At 44.0% G+C, this 23,440-nt stretch overlaps 1 protein-coding gene across 2 annotated transcripts in view; it reads right to left on the bottom strand.

Annotated features, from left to right (window-relative positions):
- Nucleotides 1-23,440, bottom strand: part of ATP8A2 (ATPase phospholipid transporting 8A2) — a 651,836-nt gene that overhangs the window by 54,048 nt on the left and 574,348 nt on the right. For both annotated transcript variants that reach the window (XM_030922372.1, XM_030922373.1), the window contains 2 exons: nucleotides 8,319-8,407; nucleotides 1,376-1,480 (listed from right to left, as the gene is read on the bottom strand). In XM_030922372.1, the coding sequence (XP_030778232.1) occupies nucleotides 1,376-1,480; nucleotides 8,319-8,407 (194 nt within the window). The remainder of the gene's footprint in view (nucleotides 1-1,375; nucleotides 1,481-8,318; nucleotides 8,408-23,440) is intronic.

Raw genomic sequence — 23,440 nt, 5'->3', positions numbered from 1 at the left:
TATACATCTGCGGTAAAATCAGCCCCCATCCCCATATATTCACAAACTTAAGCTTATGGAAGACAGTGCTTTTCGTCCTGTTGACTGAGGTCAACAAGACTGATGTCTCTGACTTCTGAATATGTGAAAAAGACAGTAACAGAAAGAAATGTGAGCGCACTTCAGACTGTGGACAGAGCACCAGCAAAGGCGTGAAGTCAGGTTCACACAGGGTATTGTTCTGAACTTGTCTGCCTGGAACTTTATTCTGTAGAAAATGGAGAGCCCACAGAGATTTAGGACCAGAAGTAGACTAGCATAGCTGCTATAAAATGAATGCTGGATAAACTGACTAAAAATAAACTCATAAATAAATACAAAACCACAACTTCAACTCTCTGCCATCATCCCTTTCCTAAAATCTGTTTGAAGTTGTATTTTGAAAGCCTCTCAAAATGTTTGCATTCTCTTTAACAAACAAAATTGCTTTGTCTTCATTGCTCTAAAAGATGGTGCAAATAAACACAATATAAAGCAAAACACAAAGTGAGGATCTCTGTAAGTATTTGATTTTTTGATGTTTGTTTCATTAACAGTTACTAATTTCCTTCTAAGCATTTTAGGAGAGTTGTACTCAGAATGTCATCGATATTCCATGTCCTTAACAGAGCAATAGCTTCCAGTACCCTGCAAACTGTTCTTAGGCCCAGAGAAATTTCCCTTGATGGTACAAAGATTTTAACAGAGTGCACTCTAACGACATTTTAATGTCTTATGATGAAACGAAAACTGCGCTCAGGCCCAGCTGTTCCTTGTGGGGAAGGGCAGGCTCGCGTTCAGGAGGAATTAGGCGAGCAAGCAGCACTGTCAGTTCCAGGAGTTCACACGATTCCTTTCACCCCCCAGCAGAAAACGTTAACACTAAAAACTACTCCCCCACGTAGATCTGCTGAAGTGGAATGTGACAAGGTTTACCTGAGTAACAACGTGCATTATTCCACACGCAAACCTTCACCGCAGATACTCATGCTTGGGTACGAGACTTGGGTTTGAAATCCAAAGGCCTGGCTTAAACTCCTCGGTGGTAATACTGCTAACCCCGAACTCTTCCACCTTGAGATAATCGGCCACGACGTCGACTTGCTGCACATGGGTTATTTTGTTCACCTCCAAACCCAGTAAAACCCCCAGTCTTACCTGGAAACTTCCAGAGATTTAGGTTTCATGTGGTCACTGAGAGAGTGTGATTTAAATCTGAGAATAACCAAAATTCTTAAACCTGAGCACACTGTGCTCCCATCGAACACCAAGATGAGAAAAAGAAATCCAGGAAGGAATAAGGGAACAGGGCCGGGAGAACACGTGTTCTGTGCGGAGCGGGACGGAGTTCCCCCACCTCTTTCCATTGCTATCCCGCAGCACCGCTTTTCCCAGGACTCGAGCCTTGGTTTCCAGCTCCTGCACCTCCTCCAGCAATGTCTTTTTGCAGGTGTGCTTGGCTCTGTATTATGAGGAAAAGACAAAAAGAACATGGCATAGAGACTTGACACAGCTGGGAAAGACAGGCCACTCCCCTCTCAGGCCACAGCCAAATGCCCTTTGGTGGAGGCCGAGGCTCGGGAAGTGGTGGAGCATTCACATCTCCATGCATGACCCGGGTTCCACCTCCACAGCCCGGAAGCATCCTGAGTGCTGCAGACCAGACCTGGATCATGCATGTCAAGAGTCACCCCCACCCCGCAAAGAACTGGAAGTGTGCTGAGGAGCCCGCTGCTCAAAGACTGGGTGGGGTTCACAAAGACCCAGGGTCTGCCTCTAAAGCATTTCTTGGCAGGAACTGAAAACTCAGAAGACACTTTAAACCCTCACCTCAGTGAACAGGCACTGGCTGCCTGGTCCAAGGACCCCAACTACAGTCAGAGATCCCAGGGGTTAGCGAGTTTCCTCCCTCCCTCTTTCGTGTGAAAAGAGCCACTGCCACAGCAGCCACAGGGCTTAGGATGCTAGAGTGCATATTCTGGATGCAAAACCATCGGCTTGAAACGTGGAGTCAACACAAATCCCGAGTACAGGTTTTCCATCTTCCTCTGGCAACAACTTACCATTTTAGTCCACACATGCAGGCCTCAGTGGCATTAATACAACGTATGAAATAACCCGCAGCCTGGACAGCCCACTCTTCTTGAATGGTAGGAAGAGTTCCCTCTACTCTTTTACTGATTAAACTAAGATGAATACTTCACAATAACTGGCTGATCTCAGAATCTTCATAAAATGGAAACTAAACAAAGCTAAAATTGAGCCACTAGTTGGAAACAATCTAGCTGCTAGTTGGAAACAGTCGAAGTGAAAAGACATTTAACAAGATACAGGTTATATAAGAGGGAAAAACCGTAAAGGGAAAAGATTCATAAACTTGTAACACACCAGATTGAACAGCTTTGCATCAGCTTAATTTCCATATAAATACATGTGAGGATCCTGCTACGTACTAGGACCCAAAGATAGAACGAGTACAAAAACTGAGCACCTTTGCCCAGAAATGAAAACAGTGTCTTGGGAACATTCCAAAGATGTGGGCTCTTCCTGCAGAGTCCTGTACCACCTCACCCACCCTCCACCTTCAAGGAAAGAAAGCCTGTTAAGATAATGTGAGCCATCTCCTGACACTCTGAGTTAATCTATAATGGAGTATTAGCACTGAGACACTGTCTATGCCCCTGTCATCCTCTCCCCCAAAGTAAACAAGGGAAAGCCACACAGGCTTTAACACATAATGCCTTAATTCCATCAAACAGTGTCCTGAGACTCAGGATTGATAAAACACTGCAGTTCAAAGCAGAGCCTGTGGAATTTTAATTTAAACAATAAATGAGCAAATATCTAACAGTTTGCTGGAAAGGAGAGTCAAAAACGATGTTAAAATGTACCCTGCTCATTATTATGTAATATGTGGGGCCCCGAAAGTGGTCTTTTATCTCCCGGGCTTCTGGGGTTAGACTGACAACAAGGCCACCGAGTGCCTGCCCCGCCTGCCCTGAGCCACGGGCTTGCATGGGTTCTAGAACAGCCTGGTTACTATGAGCAGCACTGCTGGTTCTTCGAGGATCCCTCTCTCCACCACCATCCTCCCTCTCCCCTTTCCCCTGCACAGGGGTAGAACAGACCCCACTGTTATTTCCCGGGCTGGGAGGAAATGGGGTTCCTAGGTGGGAGGCTGGAATAGGAAGGTTAGGCACTGGGAATCTACAGCTTAGGTCAGAATCCAACCCACTGTGGAAGCTGCCGGTTTTCACTCAATTACAACACGGCCTTCAAGGGCAGTGGTCTGAGCATCTCAGTGCTCCCAGGCATTGTGCGTGCTCTCAGGGGATGAAACTGCGCCCATATTCAAGAGTTACTCAGCAGTTTGATACTATTTCCACCAGGCTAGCCCCTGTGAGCTAGCCTGGGACCTTGGTCGCTATCGGAAAACACTAAATTGCAATGCTGGGGATGATTCAACTTCTCTTTCTGCGTGTATTTAATAGCACCTGAGTAAAGGGATGCCGGCAATTTAAAACCCTGTTCTCAAGCACCTTTATCTAATAATGCCTGAATTAGAAAAACTGATTCTAAAATCTCCCGTCTAAAGGCTACATGTGAGTGGTCTAAAATTAATATTTATAGGTTATAAAGTTAGTTGTTAAGCATTAGCCACTGGCATGTCACTTAGGTCTCACCAGGAGCTGGGGTTTGGCGTGTTCTGAGCAGCAGCTTTGACAGAGTAAGCCCCTTATCTGTAAACGGCTTATTGCCTAGTGGCCCAGGGCTTGCTTCCTCTAACCCCACATCGAGAGGCTGGATGAGCACAGAAGAGACAGAGTTGGGGTGCTGGCTACTGACTCGTGAGTGTGAGAGTTGTCTGAGTCTTCAGATACACCTAAGGGTGTCTCCAGGTTCTCAGAGACTCAAAAGAAATAGATTGTTTTAGGATCTTGAACTTTCCATCCTTTTTTTTTTTCCTGAAACTCTTTCCCTGGACTCTTCTTTTGTATGCAAGAATAGCAAGTCAAAAGGAAACATTTAATTCTAAATGTGGGTGGAAGCATAAATGTTACGCGCTGCAAAAGAAATTAGTTAAGTCAGAAAGTTAAAAGAAATCAAGGCCCATTTGTATATAGAAATTGCTCATTACCTCTTATTTCCATTTAACTGCCTATCTGGGATTATAATAAGGAAATGAAGTCATTCTGGAATTGGGGACTATATTGTTGATGTACGGTAAAATACAGGAGATACAGCTAGATAAAAGGAAATGGGTTCCTCTGTGTTCAGTGGCCTTGAGCTTATATTATTTTTATAAAGCAATACTAACAAATTTCACCTAGATGAGAGGGGGTACATGGCAGCTTACCTCAGCATGCTGTCATTGGTAAACATTTTGGATGAATATAAGCGAAGGGATATTAAAATAGTTCTGGGCAATTTAAACTTCATGCTTCTAACAAAAATACTCATTAGCCAGGTATCACATATAATCAATCAATTATTTTAATAAAAGGTAGGTTAGTTTTGTTCCATATGAAAATTTTGGTTAGCGGGATAATAGTGTAGGCATTTTATGGCGTGCCAAATCTGACTTAAGATAGTCTAATAACGGATCTTCATCCAGAAAGTCGACAGACTTCATGGAAAAAGTGATTGAATTACCTCATTCTGGTTCTCTTTTCTTACTCTTAACAGCTCAGGTCCTGAAATGGAAGCGAGAAACTGGGCAAAGAAATGGGGAAAATGTAGAAAGATGGAGCAACTCACTTTCTTTAGTGCTCACAGAAATATACTTGAAAAGGCAGGCCTGTGTTGGGCTGGAATTTAAAAGTCTTTTTTTTCCTTCGAGACGGAGTCTCGCTCTGTCGCCCAGGCTGGAGTGGTGGCGAGATCTCAGCTCACTGCAAGCTCCGCCTCCCGGGTTCACGCCATTCTCCTGCCTCAGCCTCCCGAGTAGCTGGGACCACAGGCACCCGCCACCTCGCCCGGCTAGTTTTTGTATTTTTGTAGAGACAGGGTTTCACCATGTTGGCCGGGCTGGTCTTGAACTCCTGACCCCAAGTGATCTGCCCACCTCGGCCTCCCAAAGTGCTGGGATAACAGGTGTGAGTCACTGCGCCCGGCCTGAAAGCCCTTTCAAAAGAGAGTGATAACCACCAAAGTTCGGAACAAAACAAAACATCCTGAAGATGGGCCCAAGGCAAGATGAGAGGCCTGCAGCACCCCTGTGGAAGCTCTCCCAGCATCACCATGTACTGCCATCACAGCTGCCCCTGTGCCCACTCACGAAGGCACACCCCTTCTGGGAACCCCAAGGTGCATCACAGACATCGTGCCTCGGTAGATACCTGACAACTCAAATCCGATGATGGGTGGTTGGGGACAAGCAGGATTAATATTTTTGTTCAGTGCATGGTAAGAAGCAGCCAACAGCGTTTTCTAAAGCTGCAATTCAGAAAGAGAAATCTCCGCGAAGCACTGTAGCCTTCTCAGAGGTAAGTGATCACAACAGGCCTTCTCTTTTTGCGAGAGGCCTCTGAATTTACTTGTCTCAAAAACAAGTATTTCGGGTTTGGAGAATAATACGAGACATAATGTGGGCCTCACAATCAGAGGGAAAATGCGCCAATAAACTGAAAAATTTCTTGTTTTTGAGGAAAGGGGTGAGGGTAGTTTAGATATTAAAAAGATGTTACAAACTGAGCATGTATGTGCTTTGGGCAAATATTCCAGCTGACAGCCAATATACGCTATTTTCCCTGCTCCCCTAAATAAAACAAGACAAAAATCCATTTTAGAAAGCACCTCTGGAATTCAGCAGGGGCCCTTCTGGCTCAGCCCAGAGCTGAGATGCTGTTGGCTCCCAGGAAAAGCTGAGTTCTGGGCCCATGGTGCCAGGTGCTGGGTGGCCGAGTGTTCCTGCTGCAGAGGGATGGCCCTCAGCCTCCCCTGCTTGCCCCTCCAGCACCTTCACTGCAGAGCCCAGGTTTATTCTCTGACCCAGTTGGCACACTCCTTGGAAAGGAAGTGACTTTTACTTTTTCCATATGGTGAAGCTGGGAGTAGTGTCATTTGATTTATCCTTGTTAAAATGTAAATGGTGCTAATTTTATAGTGCCAGGGGAAACCAAAAACAAGTCCTGTTTGAGGGAATAGATAATTTGCTTTGTGGTGACAGGGAATGATTACTCAGAATGCACTGGAAAAGAACCAGAAAACGGACAAAGAGGCACAGACACTTTGTCATGTATAAACATTCTCTTTCAGATGGAAGAAAGAGACTATTGCTAAAGTCTTCTGCAAATACACAGTCTCAATAGAATTTTTTTAATGACACTAATTTGAGATAGCTGAATTAAAATAAACTAATTTATAATCATGTTACAAGTTTTCAATCACCGTAAATAGAAAAGGCCAGCTGATGTGGCCAAGACTATTCTCCATTTATCTAGAACTGACTTATCTTTGCAAAACAAAGGTTTCGAACAAATTCAGCAAGAGAATAGATTGTGCCACAATTGGGCCTATTGGTTGGAAGAGCAAAATAACAGAACTAATATTTTCTTTCTTTTCTTTTCTTTTTTTTTGAGACGGAGTCTTGCTCTGTTGCCAGGCTGGAGTGCAGTGGCATGATCTCAGCTCACTGCAAACTCCTCCTCCCCAGTTCAAGCGATTTTCCTGCCTCACTCTCCCGAGTAACTGGGACTACAGGCGCGTACCACCACGCCCAGCTAATTTTTAGTAAAGACGTATTTTTAGTAAAGACGGGGTTTCTGCATGTTGGCCAGGATGGTCTTGACCGCTTGACCCTGTGATCCACCCGTCTCGGTCTCCCAAAGCATTGGGATTACAGGTGTGAGCCACTGCGCCCGGCCACAACTAATGTTTTCTTACGGTAATCTATTAGATTAAGAAAATGTTTTTTTCTGGCAGTAGTCTTTTCATTTCCGAGGATTCTGATTCTGCTATTTGCAGAACATGGTTTTACCAAATAAAATGGAAGTAATGGTAAATCAAAGGATTTAAGAAATGAGAATTGTTTAATTTTTCTAACAGTTAAAAAACTTAATGAACAGAGAAAAAAAAAAGAAAATCCATGTTATAATATTCTTTCCCCCTCTCTCTAGGTTTGCATGAGGTATCATCGGTTGTCAAGATAATGCCAAAAGGAAGACTTTTTCAAAAGCCATCCTTAACTGTCAGGCAAGACAAATTCTCGTCGAGTGTGGGAGGAATGGAGGGCTGAGAATGAAATCTGATGTCTGCTCCTGGAAGGCGTGCACTGCAGTCTCACTTCTCTATCTCAGAGTCCCCAAATAATTGTGTTTTGCCCAAAGTAAAGCCGAGCTCGGAGTCTCAGTTTGCAGAGAAGGTGGCACCCATTTGTAGGAGAAATTGGGTCAAACCAAAACAAAACTCAGTCCCATTTCATCTGGAGCGGCCCCTCCTTTTGCTCATGGATGAAATTAAAATCGACATGACCTTGGAACTTAGTGGCTTCTTTTACATTGTAAGAAGGTATCTTGAAAATGACATATTTTAAAACATAAAAGCAAAATTGAACATGAATGATTTCCTATTTAACCTGCATGATCATGCCATCTTTGTGACCGGTTTCCTCATAGACCCGTGAACTCACTCTGGAAGAGTTTTATTGAAAGCATTCCTACTCTGAGTTGTTTGGAAAAATGAAGAATACTTCATTCTTGTAATTTAAATGACTTACCTACATAGCTTCCCTCTAAGCATGGGAAGTGAAGCCAGGCCATGTTTAGCACTGAGTTTATGATACAAAGAGAGATGAGTTTTGAGTCATACTTTCTGAATTGGATGGAATGGGTGTGTACTTAGAAACTCTGCCTTACAAGCAACTTCCCTATTGATCTTCAGTTTCTCCCAGGGCTCCTTTGTGTCTGCACTTTTTTCTTTTCTTTTTGTTTCTTTTTATTGAGAGACAGGGTCTTGCTTTGTGGCCCAGGCTGGAGTATAGTGGCACGACCATAGCTCACTGCAGCCTCAAACACCTGGGCTCGAGTGATCTTCCCACCTTGGCCTAAGTAGCTGAGACTAGAGCTATGCGCCGCCACGCCCCGCTGATTTTTCTACTGTTATGGTTGTCTATATTTTCATATTAAGATGAAGCACAAGTTAAACGAAAAGAAATTTTTTTTTCATTTCTGGCAGGTGGCAGGAGACCCCTTTCTTCCGAATTCCTGTCATTCTCATACCCTGTAGCAGGGCTCATGGGAAAGACAATTCTAGGGACAGAAAAGCCAGACTTGGGGTCCCCGCTTCACTTTTAAACTTACGCTCTCCACGCCACATCTTCAATCAAACAGGCAGTAGGAACCAGAAATAATCCCAACCAGAAGTGTGCGGAGCTCAGGACCATAGTTGCCTGCAAGAAATAGAAGTGACACTTGCTTGAATACGTCCTCTTTCAAAAACAGCGCAACATAATTTAATCAAGGAAAATATTTCACAACACAAAAACAACAGATGGTATTAAATGCAATGAGAGGTAACCCGTGCACTGGCAGGACCATTAAGGGGAGGGAAGGGGCATGCTCCTCTCTGCAGCCCTTTCTCCTCTCACTTTCTTTCTTCTAGTTTCAGGTGTGTCCTTGCCTCTCTTTTATAAAGTGCTTCAAGCCCCTTCCGATCAGGATGCTGTCCTAAATCCTTCCTAAAGAGAGCTGTTGGAGCCACCAACACTGCTCCACTGAGGAGTAAACAGTGCCTCACTAGGCTCCTCCGTTCACTCATCATCAGCTCCTTTTCTCTCAGTTTCTGTTCATTCACGGAGCCAGGACCCGTGTCCTTGGTACAAGGCATGATGGTTCTCCCCACCCAGGAAAGGAAGATGAATAAGTTATAGTCCTTGCCTTCAGGGAATTAAATACCCTCTGGTGCAATCTACATTACACAGTGGAATATGGCACCTATCACGAAAATATCCGATGGGGCTTCTGGGAAGACTTCTTAAAGATGACAGAGTATGAGATGTGCCTGGAAACATGAACAGGATTTCAGTAGCTAGAGATGGGTAGATGGACAGAGATTCCAAGTGGAAGGATGAAGGACAGGGGAGAGCAGCAAGGAGTGCAGCTTTCAAGACTTCCTTGTTCCTGGCACGCTGGTCAGGGATAGCCTGGGAGGGAACAGGTAGAGAGGGTTTTGGGGATCAGAGCTGCAGGGCCAAGTTAGATGTTAGGTGAGTTGAAAAGAGAACTTAGGGCAAAAGCAGATGGAGGGAGGAGTTTACTCTGAACAGAGATGGAGTTTACTCTGAACAGAGATGGGGGCCTGAGTAGGGCAGATGCCTTCAATTTTTTTTTTTTTTTTTTTTCTCCCAGGCTGGAGTGCAGTGGCACGATCTTGGCTCACTGCAAGCTCCGCCCCCTGGGTTCACACCATTCTCCTGCCTCAGCCTCCCGAGTAGGTGGGAATACAGGCGCCGCCACCACGCCCGGCTAATTTTTTGTGTTTTTAGTAGAGACGGGTTTTCACCGTGTTAGCCAGGATGGTCTCCATCTCCTGACCTCGTGATCCGCCCGCCTCGGCCTCCCAAAGTGCTGGGATTCCAGGTGTGAGCCCCCGCACCCGGCCCAATTTTGGTTTTGAATGAGCAAAAGCCTGGAGCCTGCAGCTGGCTAGGAATTGGGAGGCTGGCCTACAAGGTGGGCCACTTGAGAAAGGGACTCAGGTTAGTGTGACAAACCCTTCGTGTTCACCGGATTTCTTTTCTGGAGGCCTCAACCATTTGGTCCTACTGGACTAGACGTTTCGCTAGAGCTCACTGCAAAGGAGAGTGAGACTTACAGAGGGAGGGAGAGCAGAGGGCCTGAGACACAATTAACCGCCTCTGGGACCCTCCACAGGGACTGGAAGGGTCTAAGAATCCCGGAGGTCTGGATTTATAGCTCCCTTTATGCAGTACAATGAGGGCAGGATTCACCCGACTCAAGCTGGCACCCAAGAGTCAACCCACTCTTCGGTTTCCATCCTCTGCTCCAGCTGGACGGCCACACGCACTGCAGCCCTACTGCTCCCTCTTCCCTGCAGGGCTTCCCTGCCCAGCGTCTATACTCACAGCATCCCCACCTGCTTACCCTGATCCCGAGCACCCAGCTTCCCCATCTGGCCAAGGCCATGCCTAACCCCAGCCCTCCTGCCTCTGGGCCCCTTCACATAGGCCTGTTGGTGGTGGTTGGCATTTTATGACAATTAAACAAAAAAGCAGTGAGGTTTACAGGAAAAGAGTCGAAATCCAACCCTGGAATGGGAGGACTTGCTTTCCTTTTCAAACAACCAAGAGTACCAGCTTCTGACAGAAAAGTTTAAAACCTTAAAAATGTGTGAGTACATTTTGCCCCATCAATGACATCTCTCAGAATTCATTCTAGGTCTTCATCCTAAGGAAGGAAGGAAACATGCAAAGAAGCAAGTGCAATGATATTCACAAGAGTGCTATTCTATCAAAGAAACCAGAAGTAGATGTCCCAGGAGAAGATCTATTAAATGTACCATGGCACTTACATACAATGGATTTCCATGCAAGCAGTTAAAGTAATGTAGAATTATATTTGTTGACACAGATGTCGTATTCTACTGCCACTAAGAAACATGGGTTCTGTGATAACATCTCATAGAGGACCTATCATGGCGGTTGTGGGAAAGGAAGCACCACTGGCCCAAGCTTCAAAATTAAACTAGAGGTGTCACCCCTAGATGAGGTATGCCCACACGCACACATTTTTATTACCTCTTTATTACACAGTTGTCAGTACATATCAATAGATACCATCATTTCTGTAGTCCTGTTTTGGTATTTCCTGACCTTTACAAAAACACTCCAGGACTTCAAAAACAGTGGGGTGTCCCAGGCCCCGATGGACTTGAGAGTGCCTCCTTCAAGTGTGGGCAGGCTTACGTGCTCAGGAACAATGCACGGAACGGTACATGGAAACGAGGATCTGGGTGGCACAACTGGTGATTTGCATTGTCGTATCTCTTTGTGTATCTCCATTTCCTGTTTCTTCTACAGAAAACATGTATGTTGGCAAAACTCAACTCTCTCGAAAGGGATTGGATCAGCCTGCTCCTTCCAGATCCTGTTGTCCTGCCTCCAGGGTAAACAGGGTCTCCAGAGGGGACCTTGGGTTCTGCTCATGCTACAGATGCCCGAGGCGGTGCTTGGCCCCTGGAAGATGGACTCGTTCAAGCTGTACTTGTGCAGATACATGCAGGATCATTCACTATGTGTATTTATTTAAGGAAACAGTGATTTTACAATAATGTGTCATTTAAAATAGATTATAACTCAAATGTACCCTGTAAATATGTAAAATATTATGTATCAATAAGAAACAGATTATGAAACTCAGAACTTTAGTTGCTGAGGGAAAAAAGGAAAATGAACTTTGAATTCTCTTGTTGAAAATATGAAGTCCATCCTAAACTAATAAAGGTTACCCAGAGACTTGAAAGTGTTGTTCTGTTGCTGATCTTCAAAACTGGGAGCTGCGAATGTGACACATATAACTAATTTTAAAAGTGTGTCTCAGAAAGCTTCCTACCATCCTAATTTTCACAGATGGACCGAGACCCAGAGTCCTGAAATCCTTCTAAGGTGATCTACTGACTACTTAGGTGCCATATGCCTAGGAACTCACTGCAGTAAATTACAGGAGAATGAGGCTCAGGTGGGTAGAATTATTGATACATTAGGACCAAGCTGGTGAGAGCCAGACACAGGATAGGAGGCTTGTCTGACTATAAAGCCAATAAGCTGTGCAGCACTGCCTAGAGTGAGACGAAAGAGTATTAACAAGGGACACCCATGCACCTGCGGATCAGGATTCGTGAATGCATTAGCCTCAGCCATGCCACTAATCACGTGCACCCCAGTGCCCCAGGACCAGCTGTCCACCAATGTGGTGACAAACTAGAAAAGGTTATTTTTATTTTTATTATACTTTAAGTTCTGGGATACATGTGCAGAACACGTGCAGGTTTGTTACATAGGTATACATGTGCCATGGTGGTTTGCTGCACCCATCAACCTGTCACCTACATTAGGTATTTCTCCTAATGCTATTCCTCCCCTAGCCCCCCACCCTCCAACAGGCCCTGGTGTGTGATGTTCCCCTCCCTGTGTCCATGTGTTCTCATTGTTCAACTCTCACTTATGAGTGAGAACGTGCGGTGTTTGGTTTTCTGTTCCCTTGTTAGTTTGCTAATTAACCATCATTCCTGAGAATGACGGTTTCTAGCTTCATCCACATCCCTGCAAAGGACATGAAGTCATCCTTTTTTATGGCTGCATAGTATTCCATGGTTTATATGTGCCACATTTTCTTTGTCCAGTCTATCACTGATGGGCATTTGGGTTGGTTCCAAGTCTTTGCTATTGTGAATAGTGCTGCAAAGAACATACGTGTACATGTGTCTTTATAGCAGCATGATTTATAATCCTTTGGGTACACACCCAGGAATGGGACTGCTGGGTCATATGGTATTTCTGGTTCAAGATCCTTGAGGAATTTTCACACTGTCTTCCACAGTGGCTGAACCCATTTACACTCCCACCAACAGTGTAAAAGCGTTCCTATTTCTCCACATCCTCTCCAGCATCTTTTGTTTCCTGACTTTTTAATTGTGATTCTAACTGGTGCCAAATGGTATCTCATTGTGGTTTTGACTTGCATTTCTCTAATGACCAGTGATGACAAGCTTTTTTTCATACGTTTGTTGGCCGCATAGATGTCTTCTTTTGAGAAGTGTTTGTTCATATCCTTCAGCCACTTTTTGATGGGGTTGTTTTTTTTCTTGTAAATTTAAGTTCCTTGTAGATACTGGGTATTAGTCCTTTGTCAGATGGACAGATTGCAAAAATTTTCTCCCATTCTGTAGGTTGCCTGTTCACTCTGATGGTAGTTTCTTTTGCTGATGCTCTTTAATTAGATCCATTTGCCAATTTTGGCTTTTGTTGCCATTGATTTTGGTGTTTTAGTCATAAAGTCTTTACCCATGTCTATGTCTTGAATGGCACTGCCTAGGTTTTCTTCTACGATTTTTATGGTTTTAGGTCTTTTTTTTTTTTTTTTTTTTTTTTGTTGGTGTGCTGCACCCATCAACTCATCAGCACCCATCAATTCGTCATTTATATCAGGTATAACTCCCAATGCAATCCCTCCCCCCTCCCCCTCCCCATGATAGGCCCCAGTGTGTGATGTTCCCCTTCCCGAGTCCAAGTGATCTCATTGTTCAGTTCCCACCTATGAGTGAGAACATGTGGTGTTTGGTTTTCTGTTCTTGCGATAGTTTGCTAAGAATGATGGTTTCCAGCTGCATCCATGTCTCTACAAAGGACGCAAACTCATCCTTTTTTATGGCTGCATAGTATTCCATGGTGTATATGTGCCACATTTTCTTAATCCAGTCTGTCACAAATGGACATTTGGGTTGATTCCAAGTCTTTGCTATTGTGAATAATGCCACAATAAACATACGTGTGCATGTGTCTTTATAGCAGCATGATTTATAATCCTTTGGGTATATACCCAGTAGTGGGATGGCTGGGTCATATGGTACATCTAGTTCTAGATCCTTGAGGAATTGCCATACTGTTTTCCATAATGGTTGACCTAGTTTACAATCCCACCAACAGTGTAAAAGTGTTCCTATTTCTCCACATCCTCTCCAGCACCTGTTGTTTCCTGACTTTTTAATGATTGCCATTCTAGCAGGTGTGAGATGGTATCTCATTGTGGTTTTGATTTGCATTTCTCTGATGGCCAGTGATGATGAGCATTTTTTCATGTGTCTGTTGGCTGTATGAATATCTTCTTTTGAGAAATGTCTGTTCATATTCTTTCCCCACTTTTTGATGGGGTTGTTTTTTTCTTGTAAATTTGTTTGAGTTCTTTGTAGGTTCTGGATATTAGCCCTTTGTCAGATGAGTAGATTGCAAAAATTTTCTCCCATTCTGTAGGTTGCCTGTTCACTCTGATGGTAGTTTCTTTTGCTGTGCAGAAGCTCTTTAGTTTAATTAGATCCCATGTGTCAATTTTGGCTTTTGCTGCCGTTGCTTTTGGTGTTTTAGACATGAAGTCCTTGCCCATGCCTATGTCCTGAATGGTACTACCTAGGTTTTCTTCTAGGGTTTTTATGGTTTTAGGTCTAACATTTAAGTCTCTAATCCATCTTGAATTAATTTTCGTATAAGGAGTAAGGAAAGGATCCAGTTTCAGCTTTCTACTTATGGCTAGCCAATTTTCCCAGCACCATTTATTAAATAGGGAATCCTTTCCCCATTTCTTGTTTCTCTCAGGTTTGTCAAAGATCAGATGGCTGTAGATGTGTGGTATTATTTCTGAGGACTCTGGTCTGTTCCATTGGTCTATATCCCTGTTTTGGTACCAGTACCATGCTGTTTTGGTTACTGTAGCCTTGTAGTATAGTTTGAAGTCAGGTAGCGTGACACCTCCAGCTTTGTCCTTTTGACTTAGGATTGTCTTGGCAATGCGGGCTCTTTTTTGGTTCCACATGAACTTTAAAGCAGTTTTTTCCAATTCTGTGAAGAAACTCATTGGTAGCTTGATGGGGATGGCATTGAATCTATAAATAACCTTGGGCAGTATGGCCATTTTCACGATATTGATTCTTCCTATCCATGAGCATGGTATGTTCTTCCATTTGTTTGTGTCCTCTTTGATTTCACTGAGCAGTGGTTTGTAGTTCTCCTTGAAGAGGTCCTTTACATCCCTTGTAAGTTGGATTCCTAGGTATTTTATTCTCTTTGAAGCAATTGTGAATGGAAGTTCATTCATGATTTGGCTCTCTGTTTGTCTGTTACTGGTGTATAAGAATGCTTGTGATTTTTGCACATTAATTTTGTATCCTGAGAGTTTGCTGAAGTTGCTTATCAGCTTAAGGAGATTTTAGGCTGAGACGATGGGGTTTTCTAAATATACAATCATGTCATCTGCAAACAGGGACAATTTGACTTCTTCTTTTCCTAACTGAATACCCTTTCTTTCTTTCTCTTGCCTGATTGCCCTAGCCAGAACTTCCAAGACTATGTTGAATAGGAGTGGTGAGAGAGGGCATCCCTGTCTTGTGCCAGTTTTCAAAGGGAATTTTTCCAGTTTTTGCCCATTCAGTATGATATTGGCTGTGGGTTTGTCATAAATAGCTCTTAATATTTTGAGGTACGTTCCATCAATACCGAATTTATTGAGCGTTTTTAGCATGAAGGGCTGTTGAATTTTGTCAAAAGCCTTTTCTGCATCTATTGAGATAATCATGTGGTTCTTGTCTTTGGTTCTGTTTATATGCTGGATTATGTTTATTGATTTGTGAATGTTGAACGAGCCTTGCATCCCAGGGATGAAGCCCACTTGATCATGGTGGATAAGCTTTTTGATGTGCTGCTGGATCCAGTTTGCCAGTATTTTATTGAGGATTTTTGCATCGATGTTCATCAGGGATATTGGTCTAAAATTCTTTTTTTTTTTCTTTTTTTTAAAATTCTCTTTTTTTTGCTGTGTCTCTGCCAGGCTTTGGTATCAGGATGATGTTGGCCTCATAAAAAGAGTTAGGGAGGATTCCCTCTTTTTCTATTGATTGGAATAGTTTCAGAAGGAATGGTACCAGCTCCTCCTTGTGCCTCTGGTAGAATTCAGCTGTGAATCCATCTGGTCCTGGACTTTTTTTGGTTGGTAGGCTGTTAATTATTGCCTCAATTTCAGAGCCTGCTATTGGTCTATTCAGGGATTCAACTTCTTCCTGGTTTAGTCTTGGAAGAGTGTAAGTGTCCAGGAAATTATTCATTTCTTCTAGATTTTCTAGTTGATTTGCATAGAGGTGTTTATAGTATTCTCTGATGGTAGTTTGTATTTCTGTGGGGTCGGTGGTGATATCCCCTTTATCATATTTTATTGCATCTATTTGATTCCTCTCTCTTTTCTTCTTTATTAGTCTTGCTAGCAGTCTGTCAATTTTGTTGATCTTTTCAAAAAACCAACTCCTGGATTCCTTGATTTTTTGGAGGGTTTTTTGTGTCTCTATCTCCTTCACTTCTGCTCTGATCTTAGTTATTTCTTGCCTTCTGCTAGCTTTTGAATGTGTTTGCTCTTGCCTCTCTAGTTCTTTTAATTGTGATGTTAGAGTGTCAATTTTAGATCTTTCCAGCTTTCTCTTGTGGGCATTTAGTGCTATAAATTTCCCTCTACACACTGCTTTAAATGTGTCCCAGAGATACTGGTATGTTGTCTCTTTGTTCTCATTGGTTTCAAAGAACATTTTTATTTCTGCCTTCATTTCATTATGTACCCAGTAGTCATTCAGGAGCAGGTTGTTCAGTTTCCATGTAGTTGAGCAGTTTTGATTGAGTTTCTTAGTCCTGAGTTCTAGTTTGATTGCACTGTGTTTCTTTGCGCTGGGTACGTAATTCCTCCTTTAGCTCTGAGAAGTTTGATGGACTGAAGCCTTCTTCTCTCATCTCGTCAAAGTCATTCTCTGACCAGCTTCGATCCATTGCTGGTGATGAGCTGTGCTCCTTTGCAGGGGGAGATGCGCTCTTATTTTTTGAATTTCCAGCTTTTCTGCCCTGCCTTTTCCCCATCTTTGTGGTTTTATCTGCCTCTGGTCTTTGATGATGGTGATGTACTGATGGGGTTTTGGTATAGGTGTCCTTCCTCTTTGATAGTTTTCCTTCTAACAGTCAGGACCCTCAGCTGTAGGTCTGTTGGAGATTGCTTGAGGTCCACTCCAGACCCTGTTTGCCTGGGTATCAGCAGCAGAGGTTGCAGAAGATAGAATATTGCTGAACAGCGAGTGTACCTGTCTGATTCTTACTTTGGAAGCTTACTCTCAGGGGTGTACTCCACCCTGTGAGTTGTGGGGTGTCTCACACTAGACTGCCCCTAGTGGGGGATGTCTCCCAGTTAGGCTACTCAGGGGTCAGGGACCCACTTGAGCAGGCAGTCTGTCCCTTCTCAGATCTCAACCTCCATGTGAGGATATCCACTGCTCTCTTCAAAGCTGTCAGACAGAGTTGTTTGCGTCTGCAGAGGTTTCTGCTGCTTTTTTTTGTTGTTGTTGTTTAGCTGTGCCCTGTCCCCAGAGGTGGAGTCTACAGAGACAGGCAGGTTTCCTTGACCTGCTGTGAGCTCCACCCAGTTCGAGCTTCCCAGCGGCTTTGTTTACCTACTTAAGCCTCAGCAATGGCAGGCACCCCTCCCCCAGCCTCACTGCTGCCTTGCGGTTAGATCGCAGACTGCTGTGCTAGCAATGAGGGAGGCTCCGTGGTCGTGGGACCTTCCAGCTAGGTGTGGGATATAATCTCCTGGTGTGCCCGTTTGCTTAAAGCGCAGTATTGGGGTGGGTGTTACCCAATTTTCCAGGTGTTGTGTGTCTCAGTTCCCCTGGCTAGGAAAAGGGATTCCCTTCCCCCTTGCGCTTCCCAGGTGAGGCGATGCCTTGCCCTGCTTCACCTCTCACTGGTCGGGCTGCAGCAGCTGACCAGCACTGATTTTCCAGCACTCCCTAGTGAGATGACCCCAGTACCTCAGTTGAAAATGCAGAAATCACCCGTCTTCTGTGTTGCTTGCGCTGGGAGTTGGAGACTGGAGCTGTTCCTATTCGGCCATCTTGCTCTGCCCCTCGGTTTTAGGTCTTATGTTTAAGTCTTTAATCCATCTTAAGTTAATTTTTTTGTATAAGGTATGGGGAAGGGGTCCAATTTCAGTTTTCTCCATATGGCTAGCCAGTTTTCCCAACAGCATTTATTAAATAGGGATTCCTTTCCATATTGCTTGCTTTTGTCAGGTTTGTCAAAGATCAGACTGTTGTAGATGTGTGGCATTAATCCTGAGACCTCTGTTCTGTTCCATTGGTCTATACATCTGTTTTGGAACCAGTACCATGCTGTTACGGTTACTGTAGCCTTGTAGTATAGTTTGAATTCAGGTAATGTGATGCCTCCAGCTTTGTTCTTTTTGCTTAGGGTTGTCTTGGCTATGTGGGCTCTTTTTTGATTCCATATGAAATTTAAAGTAGTTTTTTCTAATTCTGTGAAGAAAGTCAATGGTAGCTTGATGGGGATAGCATTTAATCTATAAATTACTTTGGGCAGTATGGCCATTTTCAGGATATTGATTCTTCCTATCCATGAGCATGGAATGTTTTTCCATTTGTTTTTGTCCTCTTTTTTCCTTGAGCAGTGGTTTGTAGTTCTCCTTGAAGAGCTCCTTCACATCCCTTGTAGTTGTATTCCTAGGTATTTTATTCTCTTTGTAGCAGTTGTGAATGGGAGTTCACTCATGATTTGTCTGTTTGTCTGTTACTGGTGTATAGGAATGCTTGTGATTTTTGCACATTGATTTTGTATCCTGAGAGTTTGCTGAAGTTGCTTATCAGCTTAAGGAGATTTTGGGCTGAGATGATGGGGTTTTCTAAATATGCAATCATGTCATGTGCAAACAGAGACGATTTGACTTCTTCTCTTCCTATTTGAATACTCTTTATTTCTTTCTCTTGCCTGATTGCCCTGGCCAGAACTTCCAACACTATGTTGAATAGGAGACAGGGCATCCTTGTCTTGTGCTGGTTTTCAAAGGGAATGCTTCCAACTTTTGCCCATTCAGTATGATATTGGCTGTGGGTTTGTCATAAATAGCTCTTATTGAGATACGTTCCATCAATACCTAGTTTACTGAGAGTTTTTAGTATGAGGGGGTGTTGAATTTTATTGAAGGCCTTTTCTGCATCTAGTGAGGTAATCATGTGGTTTTTGTCGTTGGTTCTGTTTATGTGATGGATTAAGCTTATTGATTTGTGTATTTTGAACCAGCCTTGCATCTAGGGATGAAGTTGACTTGATGGTGATGGATAAGCTTTTTGATGTGCTGCTGCATTCGGTTTGCCAGTATTTTATTGAGGATTTTCACACTGATGTTCATCAGGGATATTGGCCTGAAAGTTTTTGTTTTGTTGTGTCTCTGCCAAGTTTTGGTATCAGGATGATGCTGGCCTCATAAAACGATTTAGGGAGGAGTCCCTCTTTTTCTATTGTTTGGAATAATTTCAGAAGGAATGGTACCAGCTCCTCTTTGTCCCTCTGGTAGAATTCGGCTGTGAATCCATCTGGTCCTGGGCTTTTTATGGGTGGTAGGCTATTAACTACTGCCTCGATTTCAGAACTTGTTATTGGTCTATTCGGGGATTTGACTTCTTCCTGGTTTAGTCTTGGGGAGGGTGTATGTGTTCAGGAATTTATCCACTTACTGTAAATTTTCTAGTTTATTTGCATAGACGTGTTTACAGTATTCTCTGATGGTAGTTTGTATTTCTATGGGATCAGTGGTGACATCCCCTAGATCATTTTTTATTGTGTCTATTTGATTCTTCTCTCTTTTCTTCTTTCATAGTCTGGGTAGCAGTCTATCTATTTGGTTAATCTTTTCAAAAAACCAGCTCCTGGATTAATTGATTTTTTTGAAGGGTTTTTCATGTCTCTATTTCCTTTAGTTCTGCTCTGATCTTAGTTATTTCTTGTCTTCTCCTAGTGTTTGAATTTGTTTGCTTTTCCTCCTCTAGATCTTTTAATTGTGATGTTTGGGTGTTGATTTTGGATCTTTCCTGCTTTATGTTTTTCTCCAAAGTGGTTATTCTAGTTATCAATTTCTCTAACCTTTTTTCAAGGTTCTTAACTTCCTTGCATTGGGTTAGAACATGCTCCTTTAGCTCGGAAAAGTTTGTTATTACCCACCTTCTGAAACATACTTCTGTCAATGTGTCAAACTCATTCTCTATCCAATTTTGTTCCCTTGCTGGTGAGGAGTTGTGATCCTTTGGAGGAGAAGAGGTAGTCTGGTTTTTGGAATTTTCAGCCTTTTTGTGCTGGTTTTCCCTCATCTTTGTGGATTTATCTACCTTTGGTCTTTGATGTTGGTGACCTTCGGATGGGGTTTTTGAGTGGACATCTGTTTTGTTGATGTTGATGAAATTCCTTTCTGTTTGTTAGTTTTCCTTCTAATAGTCAGGTCCCTCTGCTGCAGGTCTGCTGGAGTTTGCTGGAGGTGTTTGCCTGGGTATCAACAGCAGAGGCTGCAGAACAGCAAAAATTGCTGCCTGTTCCTTCCTCTGGAAGCTTCATCCCAGAAGGGCACCCGCCAGATGCCAGTCAGAGCTCTCTTGTATGAGGTGTCTGTCGACTCCTGTTGAGAGGCGGTGTCTCCCAGTCAGGAGGCATAGTGGTCAGGAATCCACTTGAGGAGGCAGTCTGTCTTTAGCAGAGCTCGAATGCTCTGCTGGGAGGTCCGCTGCTCTGTTCAGAGCCGGCACGCAGGGATGTTTAAGTCTGCTGAAGCTGTGCTCACAGCTGCCCCTTCCCCCAGGTGCTTTGTCCCAGGGAGATGGGAGTTTTATCTGTAAGCCCCTGAATGGGGCTGCTGCCTTTCTTTCAGAGATACCCTGTCTGGAGAGAAGGAATCCAGAGAGGCAGTCTGGCTACAGTGGCTTTGCCAAGCTGTGGTGGGCTCCACCCAGTTCAAACTTCCGGGTGGCTTTGTTTACACTGTGAGGGGAAAACTGCCTACTCAAGCCTTAGTGATGGCAGACACCCTTCCCCCAACCAAGCTTGAGTGTCCCAGGTCAACTTCAGACTGCAGTTCTGGCAGGGAGAATTTCAAGCCAGTGGATCTCAGCTTGCTAGGCTCTGTAGGGGTGGGATCTGCTGAGCTAGACCACTTGGCTCTCTGGCTTCAGCCCCCTTTCCAGGGAAGTGAATGGTTCTGTCTGACTGGCATTCCAGGTGCCACTGGGGTATGAAAAAAAAAAACTTCCTGCAGCTAGCTCAGTGCAAAACGACCACAGATTTGCGCTTGAAACCCAGGGCCCTGGTGATATAGGCACCCGAGGAAATCTCCTGGTCTGTGGGTTGCAAAGGCCATAGGAAAAGCGTAGTATCTGGACCAGAATGCACCGTTCCTTACAGCACGGTCCCTCACAGCCTCCCTTGGCTAGGGGAGGGAGTTCCTCCATCCCTTGTACTTCCCAGGTGAGGCAATGCCCCACCCTGCTTCTGCTCACCCTTTGTGGGCTGCACCCACCATCTAACCAGTCCCAATGGGATGAACCAGGTACCTCAGTTGGAAATGCAGAAACTACCCACCATCTGTGTGACCTCCCTGGGAGCTACAGACTGGAGCTGTTCCTATTTGACTGTCTTGCCTAGTTCCATTTTTTTTTTTTTAAAGGCAGGAGTAACCAGAGCGACATAAGGTCAGTTTGTGTTCCCCAGTGTGGCGTGGACTTGAAGAGATATAATAAAGGTGGAGCAGTAACAGTTCACCTGTAAGGAGAAGGAAGCTCAAATTTCTTCATGCATCACTCTGTGCCAGGACTTCCCATAAAGCATCTTATTTAATCCCCCGTCCCCATTTTACAGAAGAAAATTTAAGTCTGCACCTTCCCCACAGCACCTGCAGGCAGAGAGTTGAGTCCTCAAGATGCTGGTCGGCCCCTGCATGCTGCTCCCTCCCTAAGAGGCGGACAAGCTGCACTCTCTGCACCTGCACCTCTCTGGACAAACAGAGCTTGTACCTGCACAACACTCACGGCAGAAGCTTCACTTCCATTTCACACCAGAAACACCGGCACCAACTTCAAATTGTAAGTAAAAGAAAATGAGAAGCACTTGTAAAGTTACAAAAGAGACACAGGAGGGGAATAATTTTTCCAATCCATCCCCACTCAGCATCAACAACACAACAACGAAGAAAAGCAAAACCTATCAGGACAATTGGATTTGGAAGAATCCTTGCCATTGCCATTGCCACCTTCTCTTCCCAGCCCTCCTTGCCCCTCAGTGTTGCCTCTTAAAATTTTGTTCCATTCAAACGTCAAGGGAGCCTCTCTGTATTGTTTTTGAGGTTTGGCTTTCTGAAAACCTTGGTTTTCACGAGCGTGCACGTCAAAAGTTAAATCTCCTTGTCTTTTGACTGTGAGCCTTTTTAGGAAGGGTGGCAATGTACATTCCAAACCTATTGGCTCAGGGTGGCTGTGCGGCACTGACACAATGAGGAGCTGTGCACCCGCTAAAGGCCTGGCTGAGATGCAGGTGTGCTGAGCTCACCCATCATCTGCTGGGAAGGCAAACATCAGTGCAGGATGAATGAAATTGGCCCTAACTCTGCAAAGCAACAGAAAAGAAAATTGGCTAGGCGTGGTGGCTCATGTGTGTAATTCCAACGCTTTGGGACACTGAGGTGAAGGACAGATCGAGGTCAGGAGTTTGAGATCAGCCAGGACAACATCATGAGACCTTGTTTCTACAAAAAAATAAAAATAGCTGGGTATGGTAGTGTGCTTGTCGTCCCAGAAATTTGGGAGGCTAAGGTGGGGGGATCGCTTGGGCTCAGGAGTTCAAGGCTGAAGTGAGCTATGATTGTGCCGCTGCACTCCAGCTTAGGTGACAGAGTGAGACCATATCTGGTAGAAAAAAAAAAAATAGAAGAAAAAGAAAATACCATGGCCAGATAAAGTACTTAGTAAGCCCACAGTAATTTGCCACAGGAGGGAGGAAGCAAATTCCAGGCTGAAATCTAGTTCCTCATTTCCCGAAATCATTCATGCCCACTCTCTCCCTGTATGAAATGCCTCAAACTTGGTGTCAATTTTAAGCTTAATTTTACAGCAAACAGGGAAGGTATCTCAGTTCAATATATTGGGATTCTACTAGCACTCACTTCAGAAGCCCTGTGTGCATGCAAAGGAATTCTTAGATAAACAATGAAGTGATCCCACAGCACCTGCATCCCTACTATAACTTAAAAACCACCCACACACCCGATCCTGATGTTTAAATAACAAGCCACTGGTATGTCTAGGACACCTGCACAAAGGAGATGTAAACCCACAGCTTCTAGCATGAAAATCTGCCAACTTAGCATCCCTGTCACCTACAACTGATGGAGAGTGAGATTGAGCAACTCCCTAAAAATGTCATTCCTACAAACTTAGTGTCATTAGAAACAAAAATAATGAACACACTTACTTTATCAGTGTTTTTTGTCACCAAGGCCCAAGGGAATTTTATCAATGAACCTTGCTATTCCGAAACCACAAAAGTCAGTGGTGGTTCATTAACATAACATGGTAAGGGGTTCTCAAAAGCACCCCCAGTATGCTCTTACCAAGCACATTCACCCCCCAGGAGGACGAGGCAATGCTTTCTGGGGGTTATAATTTAAATATGCTAAAATGCACAAATCTTCAGCTATTAACACAACTGTCTACACCTGTCTACCATCCAAAACAAAATAGAGAACATTCCCATCATCCCAGAAAGTCCTCCTGTGCCCTCTTCAGTCAATCTCCACCCTCAATAGGTAGCCCTGCCTGCTGTCACTATAGCTAAGTT

Source organism: Rhinopithecus roxellana, chromosome 18 (genome assembly GCF_007565055.1).
Source record: "Rhinopithecus roxellana isolate Shanxi Qingling chromosome 18, ASM756505v1, whole genome shotgun sequence".
NCBI lineage: Eukaryota > Metazoa > Chordata > Mammalia > Primates > Cercopithecidae > Rhinopithecus > Rhinopithecus roxellana.
This window is presented reverse-complemented; position numbering and strand designations above follow the sequence as displayed.